The sequence below is a fragment of the Myxocyprinus asiaticus genome, chromosome 35 (assembly GCF_019703515.2).
Source record: "Myxocyprinus asiaticus isolate MX2 ecotype Aquarium Trade chromosome 35, UBuf_Myxa_2, whole genome shotgun sequence".
Classification (NCBI taxonomy): domain Eukaryota; kingdom Metazoa; phylum Chordata; class Actinopteri; order Cypriniformes; family Catostomidae; genus Myxocyprinus; species Myxocyprinus asiaticus.
This window is the reverse complement of record NC_059378.1, coordinates 15,874,631-15,889,911: the sequence shown is the minus strand read 5'-3', so window position 1 is coordinate 15,889,911 and position 15,281 is coordinate 15,874,631. Positions and strand designations below refer to the sequence as shown.

The window sequence follows — 15,281 nt, the reverse complement described above, 5'->3', positions numbered from 1 at the left end:
GTGCAAGTGAATGGATGCCAAAATTTTGATGCTCCAAAAAGCACATAAAGGAATCATAAAAGTAATTCATATGACTCCAGTAGTTAAATCCATATCTTCAGAAGTGATGCAATAGGTGTGGGTGAGAAACAGATCAATATTTGTCATTTTTTGCTAGACTTTCTTCTCCCTGCCCAGCAGGGGGCGATATGCAGAGAATCACCAAAAACACAAGAAGAATGTGAAAGTGATCTGTTTCTCATCCACACCTATCACATCGCTTCTGAAGATATTTATTTATCCACTGGAGTCTTATGGATTACATTTATGCTGACTTATGTTTTTTTTTTTTTTTTTAGCTTTAACATGTTGGCACCCATTCACTTGCATTGTATGGACCAAAATTCTTCTAAAAATCTTCATTTGAGTTCAGCAGATGAAATAAAGTCATACACATATGGGGTGGCATAAGGGTGAGTAAATGATGAGAGAATTTAAATTTTTGGGTGATCTATCCATTTAAGGGCTCTTGTCAGATCTGGATGAATTTATCAAAAAGAAGAGAGGTTTGGAAACCTTTCTAGTAGTTTATTACGGTGAAAACATGAACAATGTCCCAGAGGGACATTATATATAATGCTGAAATGTAAACCAAAGCAAGATCATGCTTTATTAATGCCTACTTTCGCTATTGCATAGCTTTTAGTTCTTAGTTCAGTATAGTTACAGTTTTCAGTGCCAAAAGAATTTAGATCATTAGTTCTGTACATCTGTACTGGCGTTCCCTAAATGCAGATTCTGCAGCCTGCGTAGGGTCCATAACCCCGGTTGTGCAACACTCTCTTCACAATACGATCACCTTGCGTCCGCACAACTCTCACGTGCCTGACTCGCTGTGCACATGCAGAAATGCTGTCTGTTCATGCTCCAGTTATCAATCACGCGAACGGCAGAGCAAAAAGCATTTACACTTAACTTGGATGTTTACATGGATTTATACAGTTAATCAGCCTGTAGCTACAATAGTTTCCAGTACCCTCACGAGGGCACGGGTTAAGTGCATAAATACTGCTCATGACATGCAGTACACGGGACAAAGTGCACTGATATATTGCTGCACTGATTTAAAAATGTACACATAAAAACTGATGTCATATGAACCCATATTTACAGAATCACCCTGAAAATGACCATCACCATGTCACAGAAAAGCCTGCATTATCATTAGAGCCACAACTTACCTCAACGTGATCCTTAAATTGGAGCTTCAATTTTAATCTTGAAATATCTGCTTGCCTTGGTGTTAAATGAAGGCATTGCATGACGACACTATTCTTTTTTCACTGTGCACAGCAAAGAAAGTGTTTCACATTGTTTGAAGAGCTCGATGCTGCAGCAGTGATGGACTCGCCTTGAGTGACAGTCTGTGACAACGTAAGCAGCTGTGTGAACTTCCGCTGTCATAAAAGTCCCATTCAGTAATCTCTCAATAAATTACGCATGAATTAAAATTAAACCCAGTAATGTAACGACAGATGTAAAAGTACATCTTTTTCCAAAAAGTTACTCAAGTAAATGTAATGGAGTAAGTGTGGCGCGTTACTACCCACCTCTGTTAAAAACAATTTGAGACTGAGCAGACTATCATTTTAGAATTACATGAATGTTCCAGGTTGAATGTTCCAGGTTAAGTTAAGCTCATTTGACATTTGTGGCATAATGTTGATGTGGAAGGCAGGGAGGGCCGAGCGGCAACTGTGCGGAGCGAGGCCGGGATGGACACCTGCAGCGGATTATCTCACCCAGCTGTGGGTGATTACAGCGTTAACGGGCGAGAGATAAAGCCGCGACAAGATCTGCAGTCGAGGAGAGACACAGGGAGAGAGAGAGAGCTACAACGAAGCTGTGTGTGTGTTGAGCTGGAAAGCCAACAAAGTTTATGTGTAGTGTTGAGCTGAAAAGCCAACAAAGTTTGTGTGTGAAGCTGAAAAGCAAACCTTTTGTGTACTGCTGAAAAGTGGCCTTACTGTGTGCAATTGAAAAGTGCAACAATAAATGTTTACGTTTGTCAAGACGGCTCCAGCATCCTCCTTTTCCAAGAACTTCCTTACAGTTGATTACCACAAAAAAAATTATTTCGACTGGTCCCTCTCTTAGGCAAGGCAAGTTTATTTATATAGCACATTTCATACACTTAAAGTGCTTTACATAAAAACAAAAAATAAATGTAAAAATAAATTAACAAAAGCAAAAATCTTGGTAACTGAGGCATTCAAAATGGAAGTGAATGGGGTCAGTACATACACATTACCCTCCTGAGATCCAAGTGTAAAAAAAAAAAAAAAAATGTCCACATTCTCTATGTATGTATGTATGTGGACAGGTCTCACTGAAAAGTTTTAAATTAACCTTATCTCATTCTAACTCCTTATACAGCCTCTGAAAGCAAAATTTTCCAGCTTTTGGATGCATCCATTGATTCTTGAATGCACAGTGAATACAGGATATTTTAAGGAAAATTAGCCTATAGTCTATGTACGTGGTTATTGTGTTAAACAGCATGCCGTTTCGCATTAAAATTCATGAAATTTTTAAAATGCCATATCAGATGAAACTAGAGACTCTACTCTTTTGACTCAAACAGGTTTTAAAACTTAATTAGGTTTCTTACTAGATATAGTTTTGTTGCTGTTTCTTCTAAAGACAAACTCAGCTGAGATCAGCACTATGTTGTTTTGTCACATTACTCGGTGCATCAAAAGTTTAAACCTTTAATGACAGCCTAGAGTTTCCTGAACTGAGATCAGTTGATTTAAATTAAATGAAATTATGCATAGCCTGTAGCGATGCCAAAATGTAATGTCCACATGTGTCTCAGGAGTCTCAGGAGGATTAAAACAGTTTCAAAAGTATAGCCACAAAGTAGTAGTAAACATGATGTGTTAACATGATTTTAGTGTGATAAAATTGCTTACTAATCTTATCTGTGTAAAGTTATATATAATATTTCAACTATGTGGTCATGACAATATAACGCCAGTAAACCATGTAATCTGGTAAACTCTGTAGGTCTGGTAAATCCCTGATTTTGTCACACTAAAATCATCTTTACATGTATAATGTTCATTTCAATCAGGACCACTTCTGTCAAATAAACAATTTGACTTGAATACTTTAAATGAATAATTGTATTCACTTAGACAATTGAAGCAATCTGTTGATGTGACAGTATGGTTCTGTTCTGGGCAGGGAGTGTAGCAAATACAAAATGCCAGGGGTAACAGAAAACAGATCCAGCAGAATAATTACAACACTGTTCAATCTTTCAAACATTCTGACAGTGAAACATGGTATAATTGTTCATTTGCATAAAATATTAAATGGACACTTAACAGAACTTCAAATACTGCAAGATGGTAAATCAAGAACAAGGCACAATAACCCACCGAAGATAGGAATTCCAAACTGGCAATCAGTTGTAGTATAAATGCACAGAACATCAAGACAGATATAGAGAAAATTAAAGGCAAAGCAGGCAAATGCGTGAATCTGGGGATGGAGGAGGGTGTAAAGTGCAGCTTGCATACATGCAGAGGAAAGGCAGCTAAGGCAATGAATAAATACAGGACCTCTCTGATAAGTATCTGAATTGTACTGGTATTCTACAGGAGGCGTCAGTTTATTCTGTAAATGTGTTTCCATTGTAGTTTATGCACGTCTTCTTACCGGAAAAAAATCCACCTCAAGTGAGCATATATGTTTCTTTTCTTGGTGGCATCTTGGTGTTTCCATCCAGCATTGTGCCTCACTGTTGAATAGGTATTTTGCCACACATTAGCATAACATCATCAAGATCTTACAGCATTTGTAACCGGAATGCACCTGGCATCTGTTTACTGGTGATCAGTACCTCAAACAAGCCAAATGGCTTTGGCAGTGGTACACAGTGGCACACGTTCACATTGGGGAATAAGTGATTACATCACTTCCTCATGGTATACTGGGGTATACTTGGTAAATTTGGGTAGATTGTTTAGTGCTGCAGAGAGAAATGCTATTTTGCGTCAAATTTTGTTACCCCAGACATGCCTCATCCTGCATATTATTTTTTATAAAATCATCTCCTTCCTCTCGGTTTTAATCAACTATAGTTTTCGATTTGGAAATATACAAATTTCTTAGGATGACAATATACTGTAGCATCTTTAAAAAGCTGTATTGTGGCTCTTTATTTTATGCGTCTACTGTACATTAGAGAGAATTTGCCTTCAGGTCATATGAGTTCATAAAAATGAATGATCATTCATTTTTGTTCATAGTGAAAGACCATAATTATCACAAGAAGATTATAGGAGTCTATAGGAATTTATTGGCCCATACTCCCATGGTTCCCCTAAGGGGGAATTCATGGGTCGATTGACTGAAGAAACCATTATTTAGTCATTCTGCTTATGTCATCACCTTTGGCCATCAGAAAGAAAGTCTAGCACTGGTGATGCAGGACAATACATAGTGAAGCCACTAATGTCAAGTCTGTTTACACATAAGTAAGCATCTAACAACAGCAACTTAATTCAAAAGGCATTTATTTGATGCATGAAAATGAGAAGGGAAATATGGCAATATTACAGAAATACCCATAGAAAAGAAATATAAGAAATGAGATCCCTTTAATGTTGGTGTATAACTATTCAGTTGTTCTGCCTAGATGGAAATAAGATTAAATAAGGAACAAATTGAGACACACATGTGCCTCTGTTGTTCATGTGGATTGCAGTGCAGCAAGATCCATAATGTAGTGGCCAGATGTTTTTGCTCTTTTACCTTTGATGATTTCTCTTTGTGTTTGGGTGAATGGTAGTTTGATCTTCCATCGATCCACAAGACTTCCTGGGTGCTGCATTTCTGCTTTGATAAAAACCTTTTCTCTTCATGGCGCTCTTGGCATCTGTTGGTTTTGTTAATCTAGCCTGAAGGAGGGCCCTATTATTATCAAAATGACTGTGCAATTGTAATCAGCTGCAATCAACATGTCCTGGAGTGATTTTTATTAAATTAACAGAAGAGGAAGGGAACAGATGAAGTGTGGAGAGCCTCATCAGGGTACCTGCTCATTATCTCTCTTTGGGTTCTGGCCCATAAGAATCAACACCCTCTCACTGAGCTTTACTTTTTCAACCCCTTCGTTTTATACACTTGCCGTTTTGTTTAATAAAAGCTTTATCCCATGTGTTGGCAATATGTAAATAGAAAATGGATTAGAAAGAGCAGGAAACTGCTGGAAGATGGAAGATAATCTCTTGCTTTTTATGCTACACGTGCACAAATTAAAGGAATAGATCACCCAAAAATGAAAATTCTGTCATGATTTACTTACCTTAAAACCATTCCAGATGTGTATGACTTTCCTTCTTCAGCAGAACCGAAGTAATGATTTTTATAAGCACATTTCAGCTCTGTTTGTCCATACAATGCAAGTAAACAGGTGCCATCAGGCTGCTAGCTATTTGACATCCAAAAGGCATATTTATGCAGCATAAAAGTAATCCACACGTCTTCTGAAGCAAACGGATAAGTTGGTGTAAGAAACAAATCGATAATTAAAAAGTTTTTAACTTTAAATTGTTGCTTCTGGTCAGCGCTGGATTACTGTTTGAAATGACCTAACTCTTGCATGACTTTCGTTCCTCTGTTGTATACAAAGCGCACGCTTCCGACTTCTCGCATGCATGCGTCATTGTGCTTATGTCACTTGATGTGTCGACTGCTGGCAGGAAGCAATTTTTTAAAGTTAATAAAGTTTTAATTATCAATGAATTTATTTACACAAACCTATCGATTTGCTTCAGAAGACATTAATTTATCAACTGGAGTCGTGTGGATTAATTTTATGCTGCTTAAAAATGCCTTTTGGACCACAAAACAGCCAGCAGCCTGATAGCACCCATTCACTTGCATTGTATGAATAAACAGAGCTGAAATGTGCTTATAAAAATCTTCACTTCGGTTCTGCTGAAGAAGGAAAGTCATACACATCTGGGATGGCATAAATGTAAGTACATCATTAGAGGATTTTCATTTTTGGGTAAACTAACCCTTTAAGCTCCTTTTGATATTGCCACATTGTGGATGCAAATTGTCTTGTAAAGTGACAGATGTCAAACAGAGCTCTCTGTCACAACATAAATGTGTAAACAAGCCCTCAGCCCTCTACATTGCGAGTAAATCACTCATATATGCGACTAAAATTTGTGCTATGTGACTAAAAAATGTCTGTTAGTAGCCACTGGCTAATAAATATTCAGATTTTACTAGCCAGAGATTGAGTTGTGCAGTGGTGAAGAAGAATTTAAGCACCAAGATCCTTTTACTGAATAAGAAGCTGGCAAATAAAAAGCTGGATTCAGCCTTGTCTTTTACTGTGTGCTATGTTTCATGAGCGTGCACTCTGAAGGAAATTTACAGGTGCATCTCAATAAATTAGAATGTCGTGGAAAAGTTCATTTATTTCAGTAATTCAACTCAAATTGTGAAACTCGTGTATTAAATAAATTCAGTGCACACAGACTGAAGTAGTTTAAGTCTTTGGTTCTTTTAATTGTGATGATTTGGGCTCACATTTAACAAAACCCACCAATTCACTATCTCAAAAAATTAGAATATGGTGACATGCCAATCAGCTAATCAACTCAAAACACCTGCAAAGGTTTCCTGAGCCTTCAAAATGGTCTCTCAGTTTGGTTCACTAGGCTACACAATCATGGGGAAGACTGCTGATCTGACAGATGTTCAGAAGACAATCATTGACACCCTTCACAAGGAGGTGAAGCCACAAACATTCATTGCCAAAGAAGCTGGCTGTTCACAGAGTGCTGTATCCAAGCATGTTAACAGAAAGTTGAGTGGAAGGAAAAAGTGTGGAAGAAAAAGATGCACAACCAACCGAGAGAACCGCAGCCTTATGAGGATTGTCAAGCAAAATCGATTGAAGAATTTGGGTGAACTTCACAAGGAATGGACTGAGGCTGGGGTCAAGGCATCAAGAGCCACCACACACAGACGTGTCAAGGAATTTGGCTACAGTTGTCGTATTCCTCTTGTTAAGCCACTCCTGAACCACAGACAACAGAGGCGTCTTACCTGGGCTAAGGAGAAGAAGAACTGGACTGTTGCCCAGTGGTCCAAAGTCTTCTTTTCAGATGAGAACAAGTTTTGTATTTCATTTGGAAACCAAGGTCCTAGAGTCTGGAGGAAGGGTGGAGAAGCACATAGCCCAAGTTGCTTGAAGTCCAGTGTTAAGTTTCCACAGTCTGTGATGATTTGGGGTGCAATGTCATCTGCTGGTGTTGGTCCATTGTGTTTTTTGAAAACCAAAATCACTGCACCCGTTTACCAAGAAATTTTGGAGCACTTCATGCTTCCTTCTGCTGACCAGCTTTTTAAAGATGCTGATTTCATTTTCCAGCAGGATTTGGCACCTGCCCACACTGGTTAAATGACCATGGTGTTGGTGTGCTTGACTGGCCAGCAAACTCACCAGACCTGAACCCCATAGAGAATCTATGGGGTATTGTCAAGAGGAAAATGAGAAACAAGAGACCAAAAAATGCAGATGAGCTGAAGGCCACTGTCAAAGAAACCTGGGCTTCCATACCACCTCAGCAGTGCCACAAACTGATCACCTCCATGCCAAGCCGAACTGAGGCAGTAATTAAAACAAAAGGAGCCCCTACCAAGTATTGAGTACATATACAGTAAATGAACATACTTTCCAGAAGGCCAACAATTCACTAAAAATGTTTTTTTATTTATTGGTCTTATGATGTATTCTAATTTTTTGAGATAGTGAATTGGTGGGTTTTTGTTAAATGTGAGCCAAAATCATCACAATTAAAAGAACCAAAGACTTAAACTACTTCAGTCTGTGTGCATTGAATTTATTTAATACACGAGTTTCACAATCTGAGTTGAATTACTGAAATAAATGAACTTTTCCATGACATTCTAATTTACTGAGATGCACCTGTACATCATTTGGCTGCAGTGGGTCCTGAGGTGTCGTGGATTGCGGTGTCACCATCACTTTAGTTGAGCCAGGATATGTCATTGACATTGCATGACGACGTCAACTCTGATTTTGGTTAAACTTTTCCATGGACTGTTTTTACTACATTCTCTGTTTTACAGAATCTACAGACCAGTAAAAGGCCTTTTGGATGTCTGTTAGAAGGTAAAAGTGTTGCAAAACTCGAGAACTTGCAGATTTGAGTTTGAGAACTTGTACAATAAATATGTGTACAAGCATGCCAATGCACATTATACAATTATATGTTCTGTGTATGGTATGTCCAAAGACAAGATCCACACAGTCCATTTCAGCTCATTCAACTGTAAAAATTTGCTCGCTGAGTTGCCGGTTTTCTTAAAGAGACAGTGCCAATTTAGTGCTTGTTATACATATCAATGTAAACAAAATGTAAATCGCATAAGTGCATATAAACAAACATGTAACAAAATGTAGGAATGTAGTAAGTGTAATAAATGTGTAAATACATAAATATTTAAAGGCACAATCATACATTATTAAATATTTAAACTTCAGAAAACACTGCAAATATTAAAGAATTTAACCATAGGCTAGAGTTTTATTTATTTATTTTTTCATAGGAGCTTTGATGTAGTAGCACTTAAATTATAATTTTTATAATATAATTATTAAATAATTGTTATATGTGTAATTCTATTTTCATTATTAGGTTCCCAACCTTGTGAATATTTTGTTAAAAATGTGTATGACATTTTAAACAGTGGCAACAGCTTGTATCATTGTTAAAAATACAATTTCATGACAATCTTGCATACTAAACTGCGTGAAGTCATATATATATATATATATATATATATATATATATATAATATAAAACACACTTACAAATCTATATATTCACATATACTGTATAAAAATGTAATGAAATATTTGTGATTTATATGATGCTTGCATATACATTTATTTGATCAGAATACACCTTTTTATTTTAAGTCAAAAGGAGAAACATGCTTTTTGTTCACCTAATGGTGTAGTTACAGTATCTACCAGCAGGGGGTAACCCCCAAAGTTAATCAGCTGAACCTTGACCCCTTGGATGGATGTTGATTTCACAGGCTTGCAGGACCAACCCTCTATGGACACATTGGAGAAAGAATCAAAATTGGCTAGTTAATTTAGTTTTTACTTGCTAGACTTTTTACGACACACTAGCGTAATGCAACTAAAAACTGAAAAAGATATTTAGCAAACCAAGAAGGGGGCATCTTCACACACACACACACACACACACACACACAAACTGCAAGCCTGTGAAATCAGCATCCATCCAGGGGGTCAAGGTTCAGCTGATTAACTTTGGGAGTTATCCCTGCTGGTAGATACTGTAACTACACCATTAGGTGGACAAAAAAAAAAATCTCCTTCAACTTAAAAAAAAAAAATAAAAAAAATAAAAAAAAGTGTATTCTGATCAAATAAATTTAGACGCAAGCGTCATACAATTCGCAAATATTTCATTAAATTATTGTACAGTATATGTGAATATATAGATTTATAAGTGTGTGTGTTTTTCTCTTAACAACTTGAAATAGACTTGAAATACAGTTTTTCACTGTCTGCTGCATAGAGTTCTAATATGAAATGACATAGCATTTACAGCTCATTTGACTGGCTCAAAAAAATTTAACTCCGGAACTGAGTGCCCATGAAGCATTACATCATAACTGAACATGCGTGAGAAACCTAACTCTTAGTGAAGTCAGGCATCAGGTAAGAGATTGACCTCACTGACTGAAAGAGAAAGAATGGTGCTCACTGAAACTCTGGAGGGTTTATTCCTGCATCTAAAACAAACATCATTATGTAGCACGTATGTAGCACGTGACACACGTGGCTTACAATCTAAGCATAAACCACTTTCCACCGCCTTGGACCAGATCAGAAGACCACGTTCGCTCTTGAGCCGGCGTTGCAGCGAGACAAGGGAAATAACCACAGAAGACTGGGTTATAGCTGAAAAGGTAAGTAATTTTCTTTTGTATTTCTGTGTATTACTTATTTTTGTTGGAAAAAAAAAAACAACAAAAAAACAAAAACAAAGTTTCAAAAAAAATAAAATATTTCACAAAAGAACCTTCAACAACCGTGTTTCTTTTCCACATAAATGGTATAACTGGTTAACATTCAAAACTCAAATTAGTTATATGATTCAATAACCTTCGTGTTCCCTTTTTCAGAACGATTTCAATAAAAGATGGGGAAAACAAAACAAAAAAAATAAACAATAGTTTGGACAATAAATTTTGGGTAAAATATCCAATGACACCCAAATCAGTGTTCTTTTTCAGCTAAATGTCTTTGATGGGAATGACTCAAGTAAATAAACAGGAGTTTAGCTCAGTTCAGTGTCTTTCATACATCTGTTTCAGTGTTCAGTTTAAAGAATACAGATACGCAAACTCAGAGATGCAAAAAGAAAAAAAAACAGTTATTGTCCACAGTTGTGATATTATCCAGGGAAAGGATAAAATGAATATGTGTGGTCCTACCACTTCGATGAACCACGAAATGTTGTCCAAGCTCAGGAAAAACCAGGTTGGCTCGCCAGTTTCTACCAATGTTGATTACTCCTTGTTGATGGCAGAAACAGTTTTTACTCAGAACTCCAAGAGACTCCTCGTTCAATATCAAGGGATATATTGAAGGACAGGGAAAACAAAATAGAGAAAAGGGTGGAAAGAAAAAAAAAAAAAAAAACAACCTTGCAAAGACAAGGCAGACAAATCACAAATAAATTACAATTAATTCCCATTTAACAACATTAACATTTCAAATGATCTCTTTCAACACAATAAATGTTTTAAATGCATAAATACACATTTCCAAACACTTATAAACACTTATTTCCTTGTGTTAACACATTTCCTTAACAGAAATATAACTATATTAACAAAGAACATCGTCTTGGAATGATGTATGTGCACTCGATTAGCTATAGCTCGTAGCACAGGAGCCCGCATGGTTAGCAAAACTCTACGTGAGCTACGTTTCACTCATTACCCTCATAAATTTAGCAAAAATACATAAACACTTTTAAACAGCAATCAACATTCAATTTATCACTTTACTCATATTTCCTAACATATTTCACAAATTTATACATCACAGTATCAATTAAAAACACTTAACTTCACAAAGACTGAAAAGTTACAAAAACCATAACTAAATATGGTAGCTTGTGAGCTCACTTACCAAGAATAAAATGACAACAATTTGAAATAATCTCTGATGAATCAAGGAAAATCTGTTTTATGCAGTTTCCGTCAGATGAATCAGCTCATTTTCTCGTTCAATCTTTGGAGTTAATACAAACGCGATTAGAACTATTTAAACAACTTTTTCCTGTTAACGATGTCTTAACTATGAATCTCAATTATTAATCTAGTATTTCTCACTTACTTTCTCAACTTTAGAACTGCTACTAACATGCATCACTACTCCAGCGGCCATTTCACATCATTACGTGACGAGAGACTGTTCACCTCTATTTTGTACTAGAGATGACGCAACCCACTAAGGGCGGAGCTATTCCTAATTGTTCAATTTAATTTCTTTTCTAGTTTGTGACATTTACTACATTTCTTCAGCAATATTTGATTACTAAACATTGAAATAATATAATAAAATATATTATATGTGCATTATAATAATTCTTTTTTCTCTTTTACAGGTTTAATATGGGCTTTAGTAACCTTGGTTACACCCTCCCCTCTGAAATATATGCACGTCTCGTTGCATCTACATGTGAACCACAGGGGCAACAACTGACTCTTCTAAAGAACTAAATGCTTCGCTTAGACCCTGCAACAAGGACTGAATCACTAAGGTTAGTGGATTTCCTAACTGGGGATATTCAAACTTTTTAGGGGGGCGTCTCTCTCTCTCTCTCTGTGAGCGTCTGGGGGCAACACTGTCTTCAGCTTCAGTGCCCCTGTCTTCGTTTAGGGTGTTTTCAATGTGACTCACTTCATTTGTGATTATGTTTTCTTCTTCAATCTGTGACTCAGAATTGATTGGGGTTGTCTCAGCCATTTGAGCGGGGAATTCATTCAAGGACTCAGGGGATTGTTCTGGTCTTTGCTTCACAGAGACATCTGGTGCAGTACAATGTGATTCAGGCTCATCCTCTCATGTTTACATTTTTACAGACTCATCCAATTTTTCTTCCACAGGTTTCCATTCAGGTAAGTATTCCCTTGCAGGTTCTTCTTCAGGATTATTCCCTACAGGTTCCTGAGCCGGTAAGTTCTCTCCAGTAGGATCAAGGACAGGTAAGTCAATTGCGCCTTCTCGAACACAAGGTGAGTGGTCTATAATAATTTGAGTTTCAGAGCCCAAAGTCCTTCCAGGTACATAACAGAGAATTTGCTCATCTTCAGACTCTGAGCATTCAGTAACAGGCTCAGACTCCTGTATCCCTTCATTATTAGAAGCAGCTCTGGTTCTAGGCCTTCTGACTACTCTCTGCTTTGGTTGTTCAAATTTGCTCGGTTGCAAAAACCCACAGGGCAGCAACAAATCTCGTGCAATGTCCGGAGAGGACCACCTTTCCCCTCTGGTTGGACACTATATACTGGCAGATCACAAACTTTTCTGACAACCACATGAACATCTTGTTCCCACTTGTCCACCAGCTTTTGCTTTCCTCTCAATCGCACGTTCCTTACAAGAACTCTGTCACCCTCTTCCAAAGTTGAAGCAACCACACGCTCATCAAATCTCCTTTTATTACATTCTGCTACCTTCTCAGCGTTTTTAGTACCACCTCGTAACTCTCACGCAACCGATTCTTTAGATCCCACACGTATTGACAGTGGGACTTTATGGGAGTGTCTACTGGCAATCCGAAAGCCAGATCAATGGGCAGGCGGGGTTGTCACCCAAACATGAGTTCATAAGGAGTGTATCCTGTGGTGTCATTGCGGGTGCAGTAAAGGCTTTACAAACTCTTCCACCGAGACTTCTTTTCATTTTCCAGTGTCCCCAGCATCTGGAGGAGTGTACGATTAAATCGTTCCACTGGATTGCCCCTCGGGTGGTATGGGGTAGTCCTCACCTTGTGAATTCCTGTGACTTTACACAACTCCCTTATCGTGTGCGACTCAAAGTCTGCCCCTTGGTCACTATGTAGTTTCTCCGGAAACCCATAGTGCACCAAGAAATTGTCCCACAGGCTCTTAGCAACGGTTTGGGCAGTTTGGTTTCGAGTTGGTATCGCAACGGCATACTTTGTAAAGTGATCCGTGATAACCAGTATGTTTTTGATGTTGCTTTGGTCTGGCTCCAGGGACAGAAAATCTATGCATACCAACTCTAAGGGCCTGCTAGTTTGGATGTTTACTAAAGGAGCTGCTCTTTCCGGAGGTGTTTTTCTACAGACACAGCGCTCACAAGTTTTGACGCTTTCTTCCACTGCCTGTGACATTTTCGGCCAGAAGAACCTTGACCTGACGAGATCCAGGGTCCTGTCAATACCTAAATGACCCATATCATCATGAAGGCTCCTTAACACCATGTCTCTCAATGTGGTGGGCAGTGCCAACTGATAGCGAGAGACTCCATGTTCCTGCCTCCTCCTGTAGAGCACTCCACTTCTCAGCTCGAGTCGGTTCCACTCTTTAGACCACAAACTCATGGTAGGTGGCTGGCCTCTCAGGTTACAAGGTTTCACGCCTTTCTCCAAACCTTCAATAACAATCCTTATTTCTGGATCTTTTCTCTGCAGTTCTGCCAAGGAAGCTTCTGAGAGGTGAGGAAGATCTGGAAGACCATGTTTATCTTTATGTTGGAACTCATTTGGCAGAGCATCCTCATGGTGAGTAAGAGATTCAACCAAGGTAAGTGAGGAGTGAGAGGGACTAGGATTTTCAGATGACCTCACCACCTGATGCTTTTCACAGATCGCCTTTATTGTGTCTGCCATGAGAACAGATGACTCAGCTCCTGGCCCCATGAGATGGTGTAGTGTGAACTGTTTAATCCTTTCTCTCTCCTTTTGTGAGACCAGGTCATCTAGAGGCTCACCATGCGGTCGTCGGGAAAGCCCGTCAGCATCTTGATTTTGGCCACCTGCTCTGTACTGCAGCTTAAAGTTAAAAGTTGACAAGCTGGACAGCCAGCGGTAACTAGTGGCATCAAGCTTTGCTGAAGTTAGGATATATGTCAAGGGATTACTATCCGTTATGACGGTAAATTTTGCACCATAGAGGTAGTCACTAAATTTGGAGGTGACTGCCCATTTAAGCGCCAAAAACTCTAGTTTGTGGGCGGGGTATTTACTTTCACCCTTGGTCAATCCTCTGCTGGCAAAGGCTATGACTCGCATCTGCCCCTCCTGCTCCTGGTATAAAGCTGCACCAAGCCCGGTGGTACTGGCATCGGTGTGAAGCACACAAGGAAGCTTGGGGTTAGCAAAGCCCAAAACAGGTGCAGATGTAAGCTTGCCAGTTATAGAGTCAAAGGCACTCTGACAGTTTGGAGTCCATCGATCACCAAACTCTTCTTTGGGGTTTAAGTACCCCCCATCCTTCTGATTCTTATTACTGCTTTTCCGGAGTGGAGGATATCCTGCTGTAAGGTCGGTGAGAGGTTTAATGATCTTGGAGTAGTCACGCACAAATCTCCGATAGTATCTGGCAAAACCTAAAAAGGACCTCAACTCCTTTAGGTTTGTCGGCCTTGTCCAAGTCTTTAAGGCCTCAACCTTCACCGGATCAGTCTCTACCCCATATTGTGAGACAATATGACCCAGATACCTCACTGATGTCTGGAAGAACCGACATTTCTTGGGCGACAATTTCAGCCCATACTCCTTCAGTCGGTTGAGAACTTGCAGCAACCGAGATTCATGCTCTTCTAGAGTCTTTGAAAAAACTATGAGGTCATCGATGAAAACCAGTACCTGTTTTCCGTTCAAATCTCCCATGTACCGTTCCATTAATCTTTGGAACATGCTCGGTGCATTAGTAATCCCCTGCGGCATTCTGTTGAATTCCCAGAATCCAAGCGGGCAGACAAATGCTGTTTTACACTTTTCGGCTTCTTCCATCTCAATTTGGTAGAATCCAGATTTCAAATCGAGCACCGAGAACCACTTGGAGCCGGTCAGTGTTGAAAAGACCTCCTCTAGGTTTAGTAAGGCATATGCATCCTTAATTGTTTGTGAATTGAGCTTTAGAAAGTCAATGCACAGCCG

General features: G+C 38.7%; 1 protein-coding gene across 1 annotated transcript in view; it reads left to right on the top strand.

The window, feature by feature from the left end:
• LOC127425860 (inactive N-acetylated-alpha-linked acidic dipeptidase-like protein 2) overlaps window positions 1–15,281 on the top strand; it is a 492,025-nt gene that overhangs the window by 452,011 nt on the left and 24,733 nt on the right. Inside the window, exons 14-18 of the mRNA XM_051672151.1 lie at window positions 11,757–11,808; window positions 12,259–12,327; window positions 13,623–13,722; window positions 13,812–13,901; window positions 14,094–14,162. Of these exons, the coding sequence (XP_051528111.1) occupies window positions 11,757–11,808; window positions 12,259–12,327; window positions 13,623–13,722; window positions 13,812–13,901; window positions 14,094–14,162 (380 nt within the window). The remainder of the gene's footprint in view (window positions 1–11,756; window positions 11,809–12,258; window positions 12,328–13,622; window positions 13,723–13,811; window positions 13,902–14,093; window positions 14,163–15,281) is intronic.